The 18,095-nt window shown below is 33.9% G+C and overlaps 4 protein-coding genes across 4 annotated transcripts; all 4 read right to left on the bottom strand.

Annotated features, from left to right (window-relative positions):
* Positions 1 to 440: 440 nt before the first annotated feature.
* LOC9323299 (probable protein S-acyltransferase 22) lies at positions 441 to 4,257 on the bottom strand. Its single transcript, XM_021034547.1, has 9 exons — positions 3,821 to 4,257; positions 3,629 to 3,742; positions 2,715 to 3,071; positions 2,515 to 2,583; positions 2,340 to 2,411; positions 2,030 to 2,158; positions 1,868 to 1,948; positions 1,601 to 1,789; positions 441 to 1,526 (listed from the first exon to the last, which is right to left on the bottom strand). Exons 1-9 carry the CDS (start codon positions 3,860 to 3,862, stop codon positions 789 to 791), a joined length of 1,791 nt encoding a protein of 596 aa, XP_020890206.1. The 5' UTR covers positions 3,863 to 4,257; the 3' UTR covers positions 441 to 788.
* A 3,366-nt stretch (positions 4,258 to 7,623) lies between these two features.
* Positions 7,624 to 8,906, bottom strand: LOC9323298 (eukaryotic translation initiation factor 5A-3). The gene is made up of 4 exons (XM_002887188.2): positions 8,687 to 8,906; positions 8,303 to 8,425; positions 8,165 to 8,221; positions 7,624 to 8,057 (listed from the first exon to the last, which is right to left on the bottom strand). Exons 1-4 carry the CDS (start codon positions 8,804 to 8,806, stop codon positions 7,881 to 7,883), a joined length of 477 nt encoding a protein of 158 aa, XP_002887234.1. The 5' UTR covers positions 8,807 to 8,906; the 3' UTR covers positions 7,624 to 7,880.
* A 190-nt stretch (positions 8,907 to 9,096) lies between these two features.
* LOC9323297 (mitotic checkpoint protein BUB3.3) lies at positions 9,097 to 11,676 on the bottom strand. The gene is made up of 9 exons (XM_021034546.1): positions 11,291 to 11,676; positions 11,075 to 11,205; positions 10,872 to 10,954; positions 10,205 to 10,456; positions 9,982 to 10,054; positions 9,787 to 9,867; positions 9,631 to 9,712; positions 9,458 to 9,558; positions 9,097 to 9,358 (listed from the first exon to the last, which is right to left on the bottom strand). Exons 1-9 carry the CDS (start codon positions 11,393 to 11,395, stop codon positions 9,319 to 9,321), a joined length of 948 nt encoding a protein of 315 aa, XP_020890205.1. The 5' UTR covers positions 11,396 to 11,676; the 3' UTR covers positions 9,097 to 9,318.
* Positions 11,677 to 13,995: 2,319 nt separating this feature from the next.
* LOC9324781 (cell division topological specificity factor homolog, chloroplastic) lies at positions 13,996 to 15,683 on the bottom strand. Its single transcript, XM_002887186.2, has 2 exons — positions 15,431 to 15,683; positions 13,996 to 14,744 (listed from the first exon to the last, which is right to left on the bottom strand). Exons 1-2 carry the CDS (start codon positions 15,530 to 15,532, stop codon positions 14,157 to 14,159), a joined length of 690 nt encoding a protein of 229 aa, XP_002887232.1. The 5' UTR covers positions 15,533 to 15,683; the 3' UTR covers positions 13,996 to 14,156.
* Positions 15,684 to 18,095: the final 2,412 nt, after the last annotated feature.

The raw sequence follows: 18,095 nt of genomic DNA, 5'->3' as shown, positions 1-18,095 counted from the left end.
GGTCTATTTCATATACGTATTATTTTGCTTCTATTTATTTGATAAACTATGCTGTGTTTTTTTTTTTTTTTTTTGTAAATTGTAATAGGTTAGGTTTTAATTTACACATCAATTTTTTTTTAAACTTTTTTAAGGTGAAAGTGCATATAGGCTGGATTTTTTTCTTTTTTTTTGGTCAAAGAAAAGAAAGCAATCTAATTTCCGCCTAAGTAAATTATTAATAGAAATAACACAATCTCTTATATTTGATTTATATATGCCAATTTCCCATGATTTTATTATGTAAAGGAATTAGAAATTGAATTTCTTTGGTGAGTTTACTTTTAAGTGTCGCAATCCCTAAAGGTTTTTAAAAGAATAAATAGTTAGATTAGTCGGTGGCTTAGTTGACTAAATAATACCAAATCCCCAAATTATCAACAAAATATTGAACTCAACACTTTCTTTGAATCACACAATTTGACATTTCTTCAGAAGAAACAAAGTTTTTTTTTTTTTTTTTTACCTAACAAACAAAGCAAAATAAGTTTTAGTAAACCCCTAAAAGATCATTCATCATGTTCAAATTGCTCAAAATAAAATCTTTAGAATTCACAAAAGTCTCTGGTGCTCTTCTCCTAAGAGCTCTTGGCAGGCACTGTAATAATATCTTCAAGATCCTCACAAATCGTTTATCTGAGAATGTTGACTTTTTCTTGATCGAATGCAGCAGCCGTAAATCAAAGAATGCCCCAAAGATTCTCAACCTTTAGAAGCCAAAACTATAGCGAGTGATGATTATGCTTCTCTCATCTTGATTTGTGGATGTTTCTAGAAGGAACCTGATCACTGTCTTCTCCACCAGATGCATCATAACCATCACTTGTAGACCTTGACAAAGGCATCATCATCATTGATAGTTGTTGTTGTTGTTGTTGTCCTCTCTGTTGACCCATCAGACCAACAGCTGAAGAAAACCCATTGAGCTGTGCTGCATCCTCTGCTTCAGACGAAACTCTAAACGGGTGAATGTCGTGCGAGTCTAAGCTGCTCTCAGGTGAAGATGTAACCATAACATTACCAGAACCTGACATTGCCCGGCTTGTCTGAAACGCGCTTCTTGCTTCTAGCTGAAGTGGAGCTAGCCCTGCACTTGTTGATGTCTCCATTGCTGCTTTTGTCTGAACATTCATCAGCGGTTCTAGAGGTAGTTCAGCTGGTAACCGTATGCGTTTAGATTGCCTTCGCTGCTTCCCGCTATTATTAACAGATTCAAATTTTGCTGGGAACATTCTACGGCCGCTGCTACCAAAGCTGCTGCTTGCTTCTAAGCCAACAAATGGATTTTCCCGTCTCGCCACAGGCTGGATTATTTTGGATTTCTTTCTTGCTTCTGCTGCTGCTTTTGAAACTTCTTCCGCATTGAGACGCGCTAGAGTCCATGGACTGATCTTCACAGGTTGGGGCTTCTTCTTGACGCGTTCCTCAACCACTGACTTCTTCCCATATGAACTTACAGAAGCATTCTCTGGAGGGACCACGTCAAACTGGACACAGAAATGCACACACATTAGAGCAAATCATAGTCAACAAGGTAGAAAAAACTGGTGAATAATGGTACCTGATCCTCAAGAAACAAACGCGGTGGTGTGCACCATGCCCCACGATGAAATGTATTGAAGGAGCTTGCACTGCTTAGTCCAGTAAATGAGCTGATCATTGACATTTGAGGACTCTGTTGACCACCTCCAGCTTCTAGCTCTTGCTCTTGCTCCCTAAGCGCAACTATGTAATCATATGTACTGATTCCCTGTTAAAGAAAATTCACTTTGGTAAATTGAATAGTTAAAGGGCAAGGATTGGCATGTCTGTGAGCATGGGAAACAACCTTCTTAATGAGAAGAATGTGGAAGAAGAAAAGCTGAGCAAGTGGTAACGTTGCCAGCATTGCTAATACAGTGCAGACACCCTGCAAGCAAAGGAAGAAACCTTCATATCTTGAATTCAGGAGAAGATAAAGGAAGATCAACCGTACAAGAAGATAACTTACAACGACTATAACAAATGGAATTAGCGAGAAGCTGCTTCCCAACTTCAGGGCAATGTCTGCATTAAATTGGTTTCTTCGGAGCAAACATAATACCAGCACAAAAATCCCAGTTGACCATTGCATAATGAGCTGCAATTTCAAACCACATGGGTAAAAACGATGTTTCTACCGGTTAATAATACACTAAACTTGATGAGAACTAACTCTTTGTTTCATCCACCAAGGAACAATTATTCAGAACATTTCGCGATCGGAAGATAGACAGAAGATATTTTTTGCAGGAAGTCGTGAAAGATCAACACAACCTTACCAAAAAAATAGCTGATACCATAAGGCTGAAGAATTTGCGGTAATTCCGCTTGCCAATGCAGTTGTTTAGCCACTACACAAGTCATACGCAAACAAAGATAAAATAATTAAAACAGAATGAAGGGTTTAAACGTTTAAGATAAATCATGAAATTTGTAAGCAAATCCTTTATATACCCTGCAGTGATGATCAAAACGGTCCACGCATTTGTCACAAACTCTGCAATGCTTGCTGTATTTGAAGACCTGCAAAAGGAATACAATAATTATTGAGAATATGTGATGCGTTCTTGATATGGAACCGTGAAACAAGAAAACTCCAAAGCTAATCACAAGAAATAATAAGACAAGCCTGTGTTTATAAATGTTCCACGCACCTCAACTTCACACAGACTGCAATAAAACATCCCATCCTCACTCATCTGCTCAGAAGATTCATCTCTTCCACCGCAACAACTACAGAGCAATGCACAAGGAGAGCAGAGCGAACGCAGGAGAGTAGATTTTTCTGATGACTCCAGTTTCTTGTTAGTTTCATTTTCAGGATCCTCTACACAAGTTCCATCACGAGATTTAGCACCGCCTGTAGCTGATCCACATCCATCTTTTATATCCTTTGATAGAGGAAATTTCCCATTTTCAGGAATTTTAAGGTACTTCTTTGATCGGAAAACTCCACGGTCTGCAGGATCTGAAGCCGCACACCATATATACAGTCCAACCACACACGTAATCTGAAAAAGAAGATGTCACTAACTCAAGCAGTCTTTAAGACGATACCAAACCATCCAAAAACAGGAAAAGTAAAACACAATTTTCAAAGACTTAAGGTGTACATTATCTCAAAGACTAAGGTCTCAAGTGCAGCTTCAAATCAAAGCAAAATGGATCAAGTTATAAAAGAAGAAATGGCAAATTCACAGATGGTGGAGATCAAAGTTTCAACCAAAGCCCCTAAAATTGGCTCGGAATCAAGACGTATCTAGAGCTAACTCGTCCATTTTCAGGAATCAATGAAAGCTTCTAATCTCTTAATGGGGACCAGATCAAGATCCAACTAAAAAACCAGGTAAATCTAATTTCCCTAATTAGCTATAAGTAACAAAAGAAATGTTAGATTGTGGAAGCAATGGTCTATGTACTCCAGGAAAAGATAAGAATTTTCCCAAAAAGAGAAAGACAACAAAGTAAAGACAACACATAAACGGCCAACAAGTAACACAATTTTGATCTTGAAACCCATTCAAAGTTTATTGAAAGCAGATTTGATTTCAAAACAAAGTAAGCTTACCAGAGGAGTGTAAATGCCCATCGCAATGTACTGATGAATCTTCTTCCCAACGAATGGAGCAAAGAAGACATAGAAAGCAAACCCTAAAGCCAAGAATACAGCAACAGCCACCACCTGACAAAAAACGATCAAATCTTTCACATCCAAAATCAAAACCCTCCAAAGAAATTTCAGGAAGAACAAAGGAAGAACCTGAAGAGGATGGTAAGGAAGTTCCCATCCATGTTTCCTCATATCTACTCTAAGAAGAATGCTGCAAAATCAGGATGTAGATCGAAGAGAATCAAGTCAAATAAACAGATAAAGTTGCCTCCTTTTCCCTCATATCTTCTTCAAAATTCCAACATTTTTGGTTTTTTCTTTCACGGACTCTTACTACTGTTGCCTCAGACCAAAGGAAAGAAGAGTAGAGAGGAAGACATTTGACCAGAGGGTGTGAAAAGTAATAAATACCAAGTAGAAACAAAAAGAAAAGTAGACTCTTTTTTTTGTTTGTGGTTTCTCTGATTCTCTCTGTATCTTCTGTGCAAAGCTTTGAGCTTTGGGCTTTGGGTGGTGCAGAGATCTACTAAAAGAAGAACCCACCACCATGGAAGAGAGAGAGAAGAGAAGAGAAAAGGAGTTATAATTAAGAGATGAAAAAGCAGTTACCTTTTTTCTATGGCCAAATCATGTGTCACAGTCCTGTTTTTAGAAGATTGATGTTCTAGAGTTTTCACATATATTAAAAAATCATCATTGTTTAATTATTTGCCAATTACTTTTTTATACTAAACATTTTTTAATAACTTTGAACCAATAGTATTAGAAAACAGTTAATCATTACATCTTGAAGTTTACGATATATTAATTTTAATCAATTAAAAATAAAACAAAAATCTAAAAAATCAAACTTTGTGGAACAAACTAAAACTCTAGAACATCAAATATCTAGGAACAGAGAGAGTATATCTTAAGAAATTAAATTATTAAAATAATATTAGAAGTGGTCCCACATAGAGAGAGAAAGAAACGCAAATTCTAGTTACCAAAACTGAAAAATGAAACCCTTCTACTCAGGGTTTGCCATGTAGAGCAAGATCACTCTAAGACCTGATATTGCGGAAGATCTCTCCCCAGTGTTCTAACACACTATTCACATTATTTACAATTTTTTTAATTCTTAGACCATCTTATGTGTTCTTCCGTTAAATATGGTGTTAAATATGGTCTTATGGTCTCTCGATTATCAGAAAATGGACTTTAGGTAAGAAAAAAAAAAAGATAAAAACCTTTTTTTGTGTAATTGGTTTGCGTTTCAGATACCTTTTTCTTGCTATTTCTCATTAAAAAGGGTCATTTGGATCGAAAGCCAATGTCTTACATTATATGTCTTTTGTGTATTATATAAAGTTTTTAAATACATTGGTTTTTTTTTTTTAAGGGAAGTGGAATTGTTTTGGCTGTCTTCGTTGAACTGATTTGAGAAATTCGTATAAACAAGTATCGATTCTTCTGACACAACACCATGAAAGTAACGGCCGAAGCCAATGCAATGTTTGATAAATTTGTTTTTTGCAAATAAAGTTATATACATGTTAAATTTCGATTGCTTATGTTATTTGTACTTTTTCTCTCTAAACTTGGCAAAAAAAGAAAAAAACCCATTCGTACACATTTTAATTTTGCAAAATCACAAAAAGAAAAAAAAAATGCGTGAAGGGAAAATAATAGATTAAAATATAATTTAATGTGTGAGCTGAAATTCTATTTGAATATTTTCCGTTAAACTAAAAAATAATTTAAAAATTCAATAAGATCATTAAAAAAGGGACAAAAGGTGTGTGGGTGAAGGAGTAAATGTGAAGCATTAAATTCGAAGGACCTCTTTATGTATGTCGTTTTCCTTGTTCATATTCTTCTTTTTTCTTGGTATAAGAGATTGGAATTTAATAGTTTTATTGGTATTGATAAATGAAGAAAACCGATGAGGTTGAGACAAGCATTCTTATAAAAATCCTAAAAACGTAATAGGGTTTCTTTGAGTACTAATACTACGAATAATTTTAAATTAAGAATGCTACTCCCGGTGAATACGGATGATCGTTTATCGAGATATCCGGTCGCAACTAACGTTGAACGATTCCGATGAATATATAATAATATACCATTTTCAAAGAAACCATAGTTTATGATTTGTTATCTTAAATTACTACTAAAAGTTTAAAATATCACAAGCTACAGGTTTTATAAAGAATTTTTGAAATTATGTAAAATATGATAATTTTTTAGAAAACTCTTCTAAACTTATAACTTGTGATATTTTAAAACCTCCACAGCCCACACACACATACATCCAAGTCCAACAAACAGAATAGAAAAAAGTAAGTATTAATGTTTAGTTAATTATGCATATATTTATAGATATGCACCAATAAAGAGTCTTGCTCAAGACTCAAGTATGAATTATGCCAAGCTAAAAATGCTAAAATCCTCAAAATACCGAAAGATATTTCTCCAATTCACAATTCAAACCATAGCGTTTCGGTAACAAACATGTCTTCATAAAAAAAAACAAAAAACAAAACAAACATGTCTTCGATATCACCACCGTACGTAATGAAAAGAAGTCAAAACGAGGTAGCAACAAAAGTCAATATAAACAAAAAAGATAGGACAATATTAACAGCTTTTGGGCAGGACAAACTCAATACTCCTTCCGTTTCAATTTAGTTGTCGTTTTAAGATTTAAATTTCGTTTCATAATAGTTGTCGTTTTAGGTTTTCAATACAAATGTTTGATGAAAATTCTAGTTTTATCCCTACTGTTTTAATGTTTTGACCAATGAAATTTTTTATAAAATATATTAATAAAGGGTAAAACATAAAATTTAATGTTTTTCTTAATTTGTGTGAAAAAACCCTGAACGACAACTAAAACAAAACGGATGGAGTATTAAATTTGATAATGAACTGTAATTTTGATTAAATTTTGAAGGATGAAGGATATATATGAAATGATCCAAATCCAAACCAAGAAATACAATACAACAAAATGGTAGATGGGGACATAGAGAGAGAGCGACTTTGTTCTCATTTGCTTGGTTCTTTTCTTTCAGGCACGTGCCCCTCTCTGTCTCTCTACCCATACCCGTGACTCACTATACCCTTGTTTCTATTTCTAATTTTAGTTTTTGTAGCTTTCACTTATATGTTTGACCAGGGCCGGCCCAAGGCTAAAGCCCGTAAAGCATGGGCTTTAGGCAGCAAATGTCTATAAAAGAATTTTGGGGCATCATTTATCAGAAATTTATTGTGGTAAAGTGGTTAACACCTCCTTTTTCTCAACATAGTTGCCGAGTTCAAACCCTCCTAGTGTAATTCGTTTATAATTTTTTTTAACTATGTTTAATGATGGACAAATTTTTTTTTTTGCTTTAGGCATCAATTTACCTTGGGCCGGGCCTGTGTTTGACCTATAAAAAGTTTTCATTTATACTATAAAAACTTATTCCCCAACAAAATAAATGTAAAATAGTAAAGTTTATGGACACAGAAGTTATGATACTTAAATTTTATAAATTGTGAGGCTGTGAATTGTGTCAACTGTGGGTAATGGAAGCAATTTTAAGATGTGGGGGCAATTACTACTTGATTGGTTATGAAGAAAAGAATTTGAGTACTTTGCTTTTTATGTTTCATTTCTTTTACACTTGACTAATTTTAGTTAGTGTGCTGTAAAATCAAAAGGTAATCATCAATGGAAAAACGCAATGGGGTTCAATAGTAGACTCAACTTCTTACACCAAATTTCAAGTTCAATATCTATTGAATGTAATTTTTTTTGTCAATTGTTCATGTAGGCAGGCAGGCCCACTCCATACCATAACCAAGTAAAACTATGAAATTGGCCCTTAAATATATGAAATCAGATTGTTGAAGTCTTTTCTATTAGCATTTGAACAGTCAGCGACAACTTACTCAAAGAGAGCACTTGGATCACAAGTATTGACATGTATCCACAATCAAAATGACTTTATCCTTTAGGATCTAAGAAAATGACATAAGTAGAGGTTTGGAACTGTCAAGAGTAGCTTCTCCACAAACCAAAACCAATAGTAAGATAGATAAAATAGTGTCTTGCATGGAAACACATATGGGCTTTAAATTATACTAAGAAGAATAAAAAAAAGACCAAACTTTGTTCTTAAAACATTTGACTCTGTCAAACTGATGATACATAGCCTCTGTAAAAGAGAATGCTTACTTATTATTACTTGGGACCAACTTCCTTGAGAGCACACATCTGTTCCTCTCCCATTGCAGACATGACAGACACAACTATATCCTTGCCCTCATCAAATCCATTCTTGAGCTGTGTGAGCAAAGCTTCATCAGTTGGCAGCTTCAGATCATCCTTAGTACTACCATTATCAGTAAGAAGACTAACCTGTAAATGTAATCAAAGAACAAAATTAAAAAAAAACCCGTCTAGTTTAAGCATATGGGGCAAAGACAAAACACACAACTAAACTAATGAAAAAGATTGTCACATACAAAGCCATCTTCAGAGATATCAATCAACTGGTAATCAACACGATTCACATGTGGAACCTGCCAAGAAAAGGAAACAGATTGTGTTGTGAGTCAACGTTACAGACTTTGAATATGTTTATATCCACTCACAAAACTCACATCACAATTGTGGGAAGAAGGAACGATATCTTCAAGCTTCTTAGAAGTGAAGATATCAATGGCAACAAAGTGACATTTGGCGTGACCATGCTTCCCAGTCTTTGAAGTTGATACCTCAACCACCTATATTATAAACCAAACAAACCAAAGTTTCAACTTTTAAGAAACCCGTTGAATTAAGCAATTCCAAAATCAACTTAAACTAGAATTAAGTTGAATTAAGCAAATTCAAACCCTATAAGCCATATTTTCCAAAACAGAGATCTTTATCAACACTAAACAACAGAACACAATCCAGATAACTAAACCTCGAAAATCACAACGATCAGGTAACGGAACACTGCCTAATACAATCCAGGAAGATGAATCAAATTGGAGACAAACCTTGCAGGGACGTCCCTTGATAACGATGTGACCACCTTTACGGATGTTACCGGCTTGTTGAGGATAAGTCTTCGAAGCTCCGGCGTCGCTGGATTCGAAGTGGTGCTCGTCGTCCGACATGGTTGAATCGAAATTGAGATTTTCAGAGAAAGTGTTGTTCTTGCGAAGTCAGCGAAGTGGAGTTTCAGTTTTTTTTTATAGAACACTGAAGAAAGCGAAAAAGAGAGAGAGAGATGTAGGGTTACGTATTCACATTTGTCTTTCTCAGCCGTTGGATTTAGAGATTCTTAATCTAAATCAACGGTTTAGATTTATTTGACGTGTCGTGTCATTTGCACGCGACCCTACACGTGCGGCTTCAATAAATAAATAAAAGTCAGATCGTAAATATTACGCGACTTGTGAGATTCTCTATTTAATTCAATCTTAAATAATTTAAAGTCAAGCATATAGTTGACTAAAAGTCAAAACTAAGTTAAGAGGACTTGAGAGATACAATCATTGCATGTTGAAGTCAGTTCTGAGAAGAACTAACTTGTCAAGCTATAAACGTGCAACCAAAAAACACATAAACAAAAAATAGATAGATACAATACAAGTAGACACTGAGATTCAAGAAGCTAGCAAATCTTTCAGAATCTTTGTATGAACACTTGAGGAGCTTCTTCTTCACTGCAAAACATTTAGGAGATATATCGATGATACAAGTGTTTTTGTTATGTATTGTGAGAGTGTGATGATGAAACGAAACGAGAAGAGTGTGGGACTTACTTCTCTTTAGCTTCTTGGTAAGTGTGGCTTGATGTAATCGCCAAGAGTTCTCCAGTGTGGTTAAATGCTAAAGACGCAATGCTATTTGAGTACCTTGGCAACTTTTTTTTAAACAAAACACAAAGATTAGAGAGGATAACAAGAGAACAAGTCATGTTTGTAAGGTTTGAAACCTCAAAGAGTCTTCTTCTGCTTTTAGCATTCCATGAGATCACGTAGCCTTCATTGTCTCCTGTTACGAAAGTCCCTGACCCACTGTGGCAACAAGAAGAGAGTCAGTTTGATGATCAATCATGTGTATAATTAGATGGTGAATGAGGGAAACATACCATGGACTGAATTCGATTGCATTTATGCATACACCATCGAGTCTGCCGTTCCTACACTTGGGATGGCATCGGAAACTGTATCTGTCACGAATTTATGATACAAAATACAAAACATTTAGAGAAAAGATTGAATCCAAACCAGTAGATAACCAAATGATCATTTTGTATATTTCAACTTTCACATTCTGGACTTACTTTATCTCATTGGAGCACGACGTATCCGAGAAATCTACGGCTACTTGTCCATCAACTGACCCAACTGCATATCCTGCTCAATAGCAACAATAAACATGTTAGAAACCAAACAAAACATAAACCCTGATCAATGTAAAACATCAATCTTTCCTCAGTGGAAATGTAAACTATGGCCACATACATAACCCCAAAATCACAGATTCTTGTAACCATATATGTTTACCTCTGGAATAAGGTACAGAGGTGATACAACTGATTGGCACCTCCACTTGGGATGCATACGATTGAAAAGCTTCATCTAAGTTACGTAAATCGTATATATGCATCGATGCGTCCACACAAACAACTAAGTTGTTGCCAGATACAGTGATACAACCCACTGCTGCACCAGCATCAGTCGAAAACACAAGACTTTCTCTTTTTCTTGTATCCCAGAATTTGATCTTCTCATCAAACCCAGTAGATATAACTTCACCTGAGCCGCATCAAACCACTTGCAGTTTAGTATAAGACAGTTTATATAACGTTACCAAAGTCTTTGATTCAAAACTCAAAACCTGAAACAAAAATCTTCTGAAACAAAGAGATGTGCATTTACTCTCACAAATGACGAAAGAACCTATTTGAACTTAGTAGCAGCGCAAACGTACTTGTAATCTATATCATTTCGATATCCAACAGAGCAAATTAGCCAATTTTCTTTTGTTCAGCATACAAATGCTTAAGGACATCTCTTTGTCTGTCAATATCTTAGAATCTACTGATCAAATTGACAACAATTAAGCACTAATTGCACCAACAGAATCCTGGTAAAATACAGATACCAAATCACACTATTCAACATATCTAAAAACAATCATCACTACTTACTTAAAGTGTAAAAATCTGACCTTTTTCATAAGAGTAGACAATGGATGTTGCAATGTCGTCATGTCTTCCAATTGTATCAACTGTTCCAGCGTTTAAATCATACCTGAATCATGGGGTTCCATAAAAGATCAGATCTTTTTCATGAAAAGGTAATAAATTTGCTGTTTTTCATACAATGCAAAAGCATCCCATTTTAAAAATGTTGGTTAAGAAAACTGCAAACCTTCGGATGAATCCATCGGAACCAGAGGTAAATGAAGTTGATTCATTCTCGAAACAACAATCAAGAAGAGCAGCTTGAGAGTACAATTCCAGACTTAGCGAAGAGCTCTCCACATTATACAATCTCAGATACTACACAAGCAAGCAACAACAACAAAATTTCGTCAACTGTCTCTAAGATTCGAGAAAAAGGAAGAGAAGAGAAGTAACAACTCACAGAATCCCAAGAAGCAACGAGGAGATTGTTTGATTCAGGGGAGAATCTGAGTCTCGAAACCGCATCTTCTATAGGGTTTTCAAATTGAAGTCGATCTCCGCTCATGTTTTTCAACCCAGAAACCACTTCCTCAAGAAATTATGGAGAAGAACGTATCTCAAATCAAACGCCACTCTAGATAGATGAAGAAGAAGACTATCCCAAATTTTCGAATTCCAAATTTCAAATTTCTAGACAAGAGCGAGTGATGAACCTGAGCGATTTCAAAATTCACAAACGGGTTAATGGGCTTATGGCCCAATATCTATTGTCCATACTACTTTGAATGTTTGTAGTGGTAGATGTTATATCCGGATTTTTGGTTCGTTTTCGGTTTGCGTTCTCGGGTTTTCAGTTTATGATGATGAGTTTTATATATGTTTTTTTTTTTACTTTCGTTCGGATTCAAGTTTTAGTCAATTATATATCTTATTTTTTTTAAAAGTTTCGGTTTTAGATTTTTTTTGTTTGGTTTGATTTCGGTTTTACGGAAATAAAACAAGTGAATCCATTTATTATGATATTTTCGGATTTTGAATCGATAATTTCAGTTCGGTGGAGATTGATTTATATAAAATTAAACACTTTTAGTTCATAGACCGTTTTAATTTTTAATGGACGGTATTACACCATATTTTGGTTGGGTTTAACATATTTAGTATGTGGTTAAAAGTTTTAATTGAATTGGTTGCATGGATAGGAAAATACTTTTTGTTTTTCTTGAATATTTTGGTGGGTTTGGTTGAGTGAGATATGACATTTTCTTGCTTTACTTATATTATGTGTTGTACTTGACTATACTTGTGTAAAAACAGGATTGGATTTGGTTTAATCCATTCTCTAGTAGAGTTTATGAATTTGCGGCAGAAGCTATTGTAGATATTCAACTATCTTGTAATGGATGTTTCCGTATTATTGTTATTGTCCTGTAACTGTAAACAATAAATGACTACTTCGCTGTGTGATTAGAGTTGTTTTTGGATTCAAACAAATTTAGAGCAAATGACTTTTTGTTTTTTGTTTTATTTAAAAGCGGAGAAATGTAAGAAAGGGTAAAAATGGGATTAGTAAAACAAAATAATAGCATTGGACTATGAGTTTCATGTTCTAGGATGATGCTTAATTCAATCTCTTGCATCATTGAAGAACCCTTCACAAAGTAGCATTAAAAGAAGAAGAACAATCCAAAATATCAAGAGAAGAATTTTTATCACAAAAAACTATAAGTAAATGCAATAGAAAAAAAACTTTAAAACTAAAATTTACTTAATTAAAAATAAAAATATTCACTTTGGTTTCCAAGTGTTCCACTCAATCCGATATTTTCCGCTCAGAGCGTGAATTTTAAAACTCATGAATTTGTAACAAATAAATACGATAAAATAATAAGAAGATAGAATATAATATCATAGTTTTATACAACCTAAAACATATCATAATCCATTACTTATTGTCAATTAAGTTTCAAAAGACAGCTGACAAAAAAAAAAAAAAGTTTCAAAAGACCACTACATAAAAGAGTAAAAAAAGTTTCAAAAGACCACTACATTATCGATTTTAATTATGTAATATTACTAAATCCATTATAGATTCGATTTTACATAAGGATTTAGTCTAAAACAACTTAGAACAAAGAAGAATTTACTTACATCTGACCAAGGGAGAGAGTAATTTTTCCTGACGCATAAGCTTTAATAAAAACTTGCTTCTCCTTTTTGCTTGATAACCCTCACTGTCAAACATTTTGTCCTTACGTAGATTTGAGATCATTCTTAACTTTATGAGTTTTTGGTTTTTGTTTTGATTAAAAGCTAAGAAATGCAAGAAAGAGTAAAAATGGAATTAGTAAAACAAAATAATAGCATTGGACTATTATGAGTTTGACTATCATGAGGAATAAATTAACAATCATTCAATAATGCAAGAGATTGAATTAAGCATCATCCTAGAACATAAAACTCATAGATATGACTAATCCATTTCTGTGACACTTATCACTTCACTAATCACCTAATTTTCATAAATTTACATTTTCGATTAGATGGTTAATGAGCATTACAAACAAGCCCAATTAGGTCACTAAACACCTATTCGTCAAATTTTGTTGGTTAGGCATGAAAAACTCATAAAATTTTTGGTTCAAGCATTTCATCGAACATCTTCCGCACAAGAAATGCTTAAGCTCTAGATTTTTGGTGATCAAGCCAAAACTATCATTAAGATCAATCTAAATGAAGGATTTAACAATAGCAACCTAAATCAACATCATCATCATCTAACTATTAAATCATCATAATCTAGCATTACTAATGATCTAACAAAAGACTACTCACTAAACATGATAAAAGATAAAAGAAAATTGTGTAAAAATTAGAAGAAGATAAAATATAAGGTTGAAGAATCCTTCAAAAATATCAAGAGAAGAATTTTAATCACAAAAAAAACTATAACAAAATGCAATAGAAAAAGAACTTTTAAAATTAAAATTTACTTAATTAAAAATTGAAAATATTCAATTTGGTTTGGATCAATTTATCATTCACCATATTTTGATTTGAGTTTAACGTATCTTTAGTTTGTGGTTAAAGTTTTGCAATTGAATATGATTAACTTCACAGAATGTGAAACTAATATAGGTTCTTGTAATGGCCGATTAACTCGTGTCAAAAACAGTAAAAGAACTTTTAAGAAAAGAGAAGTTGCATATATATATACATGGGGAGTGTCAAGAAACTGTCTTTGTTCCTTCCAGACTAAACTTGAAGAACATCAACACCAAACAGACAAGATACTATCCAGAAAATAAATATAAGACTGTGCCTTCTCATTACTCTGGAACATAAAAATCGAACTTGACATCGACAGAACCATCACGAGTATCTTTGTATTCCACATTGGTTATGGTTCCAGCCTCGTCCACGTCTTGGTACTCTGGTTTCACCCTCCTAACAGGCACCGTGACCGAGTAAATGGTCCCAAGGTCACTGTCCGTGGAAACGTTTAGCTGAACTTTTTCCTCTGATTCTATCTCTACGAAATCCGACAGTGCGTGGATAATGTTGTTGACGATTTTCCTTTTAGCTTCATCACTAACATCACACCTGTCCGAGAATAAGATCATCTTGAGCCGCTGCTTTGCGATTCTTGCGTTGGAGCTTCTTCTTGATGCGTGAGATGGAAAAATTATCTTCCAAGCCAAGTTTAACCTGTCAAAGAAACCCATGTTGATAGCATTATAGAGAAAGCTCTCTATCTCTTGCTCAGCTGGGCTTGGTGATAGTTCATAGTCTCCAGTGTTTCTTGCAAGAACCTTCACATGACCACATGTGTTTTCGCGGCTGATCGCCAGTCCAGGAGTACATTTCTGAGTTTCCAAATTGTTTGCACCATTGCTTACGAATACCGTGAAATCAACCTGCAAATTTACACATCCATCACCCGCAAAAAGAGACGGTAATATCAGACTAGTAGCATTTGACAATTCAGTTACTGTAGTACATCTATAGGTAAAGAAACTGTAACACCAAGCTCATCTAAACTTAATGAAATGGTTAAGTAACAAAAGTTGCAAAACATCAGGTCACAGCACCACAAACAGCTGCATATATCTAACAGAAGACCGGTCTAGTCTCAGTAATCCAAGGCACCACCTCTATAAGAAAATATCTACTCTCTTTGTAGCTCAAAAACACAACAAAATTACAAAAACAAAGGATGGTCATGGAGATGGAGTCGCTGGTGTTCCTAAAAACTAGAGACTGGTCAAGTTTTGTTACCAACAGAAGTGAACTAAAATCCTTCACTTCCAAGTGCCTAAGTAAAAAACAGAAACTAGAATGATAAACTTTCAAGAGCTCGGCGATGAACAATCAAATCTAGAGCTAGAAGAAACATGTGAAATTGTTCCACTAAAAGACGCATTTCAGATTCTTCCTAAACCACACAGACATAGAAACGCAAGATCGAAGCTAGTAATCTAATTTCTCCTCACAAATTAAACGAAATCGGGAGATTGGGTGGCGAATTTCATGAAACCCAGATCCCAAATTGCGGTGAAGAGAAAGTTTGAATCGTAGAGTAAGAATTATAAGAAAATCGGACCTTGGAAGAAGAAGAAGGAAATGAGAGGCGATTAGGGTGGTGGTGATGATAAGGAGATACTAAGGTGGCAGAGATCCTGAGAGTTCCAGAAGACATCGCCATTACCGAGAAAGTTGAATTTGTTCGCCGGAGAAGCGAATCTTTTTCGTCTCAGTTAAAAAGAGAGATGAGATTACGACGACTCTTCCAAAGTAAAAGGCTATCGAGCAATTTAATAAACGCTGTCGTTTAAACTCTTGAAACGCAGCGTTGAACAACGGCCTAACGGTGTCGTTTCGTCAATTTTAATATTTAACCCAAAAAAAAGAAATTTTGGTCTAATGTGCATATACGGTAAACTTACAGCCACAAAACATTTGTCTTTCTAAATGTGTCATAATGTGGACAAGACTTTGAAACAAAAAATTTTGGTAGACAAGTATTGTGCACCTTTGAACAACGGATTGGGAAGATATTTGGTGGACAAAAAATCTTGTCCACCTTTGAAACAACAGATTTTTAGTGTACAAGAATTCGAAACGACATATAAAAATTTTGGTTGACAAGAAATGTTGTCCACCATTATGCCACATTTGGAAAGATTTATGTTTTGTGGCAATTTTGCTAAGTTTTTGAACAGTAAGTGGCACATTAGTTAGATTTAACCCTTGTTTGAAAAATCGCTAGGCGCTAGTCGGGCGCTCAGTATGGGCCTAGCGATTAATCGGAAAATCGGATTAAAATCGGATTAAAATCGGAGATTAATCGGGGAATAGTTTTAGGATTATTTTAATTTTTTAAAACATATTAATCTTATATTGTTTTCAAAATTGCAGTAAATATATAAAAATATATTTTGAGATAAATTTTTATGATTGTTATTAAAAATTTATGATTTTTATTAAAATTTGAATATAAGTTATTGTAAAACATCACAAATCCCAATTCAAATTATTGAATAACAAAAATAAAAAGTTTTTTTTTTATACTTGGAATCTGAAAATAATTGGAATATGTAAGATTAGGCGGGGAGTAATCGGATTAGGCGGCAAGTAATCGGATTACTGATTTCTTTAGGGGATTAGTCATTAATGGAGACGGATAGGGTGGGCCTGCGATTAAGCGGAGAGTAATTGGGTTAGGCGGGGATTTTTAGAACAGGGGATTTAACCCTATACTGAGATCAATGCGATCTTTTTTATTTTATTTTTTCATCTATCAATGTGATCTATAAGCAGAATGTACACTTTTATAAAAGAAAAAACAGATTATTGTTAAAGTGGTAATAACCACAAAGAAGTAATTTTTTTTTTTTTTGATAACTCAGGTGATCCTAAAAGCTTTTTAGGCCACAAGACTAATCCTCAGACCCAAAGAAGTAGTTTTTAGATTTGATGGATTCTAAGTGGATGATTGGTTGAGGTGTAGCTGTAGAATTTTTGCTGTAGAGTTTCTATTGTATCTGTGTTGGCTGTAGCTGTAGTTTTTTTATCTGTAGGTATTATAATAGTAAAGGTAAAACCTGATTGGTAAAACTAATTCAATAGTATATATTGAAATTTGAAGTATATGAATTTAAAAAATTTGCAATATATTACATACGATAACAGATGAACATATAATAAATAGCAAGTTTCATATATAAATAATACATTATACAATTTTTGGTGAAAATATATATTATACTATATAATTTATAATAATGAAATGAAATATATATATATATATATATATATAATTTTCTGTCACTTAAGTAAAAATATTGTCAATAGATTATTTTTTCTTATTCTTAGAGTATCATGTACTAATATGCAGTAAAAAAAATAATCATTAAATATAGGAAAAAAAAATGTCTACAGCTTTTAAAGCACACAAAAATATGCGGTAGAAATTTTAAGAGTTACAACAAAAAAACTAAAAAAAAGTTGTTTTGGGTTGTGAGATTTTCTAGAAAAGCTAAAGCTTGATTGGTTAAATATTAAGGCTTTAAGTTTTTTTTGAGCTGTACTATAAAGATACAGCTCAACCAATCACACCCTAAAATTTGTTCTTTGAGGTTCACAATCTACAATAAATCCACAAAAATGACTATTTGCGAGTTGTTGTGCTTTACCAATACCAATAATATGATCTTTTGATAAAAATATGCCAATTATTACAAGTAAATCGCATTGTTCTCGAAAATGTCATTCAAACCCTAGAGAACTTCCCATAACCTCAAAAACCAAGGCTGCAAGATATTCTAACTCATTTTACCAAAAAAGATAGGGTTTTTCTTTTGAGAAATTGTTAAAAATGCCCCTTTTTCAATACCCCTTTTCAAAAATGCCCTCTTTGAGAGTTCATTTTTAAGTTTGCCCTCTTTTAATTTTTAATGACTATTTTACCCTTATTTGAAACAAAATTAGGTCCACAAAATACAAAATATTTTTTGGCGGGAAAAGTGATCCCGCAATTTTCTCGCCAAAACACTTGTAAAAACCTTTAAAAAACCTTGTAAAATTTTCCCGTAAAAATTTTTCCCGCCAAAAATTTTTTTTTGCGGGAAAAGTGATTCCGCAATTTTTTTTGCGAAATTTTTTTGGCGGGAAAATTTTTGGCGGGAAAAATTTACAAGGTATTTTAAAGGTTTTTTACAAGGTATTTACAAGTGTTTTGTAAGGTTTTACAATGTATTTTAAAAGGT

Source organism: Arabidopsis lyrata, assembly GCF_000004255.2.
Source record: "Arabidopsis lyrata subsp. lyrata unplaced genomic scaffold ARALYscaffold_2, whole genome shotgun sequence".
In the NCBI taxonomy this organism is placed as follows: Eukaryota; Viridiplantae; Streptophyta; class Magnoliopsida; order Brassicales; family Brassicaceae; genus Arabidopsis; species Arabidopsis lyrata.
The sequence above is the reverse complement of the archived record's forward strand: the minus strand, read 5'-3'. Positions and strand labels throughout refer to the sequence as shown.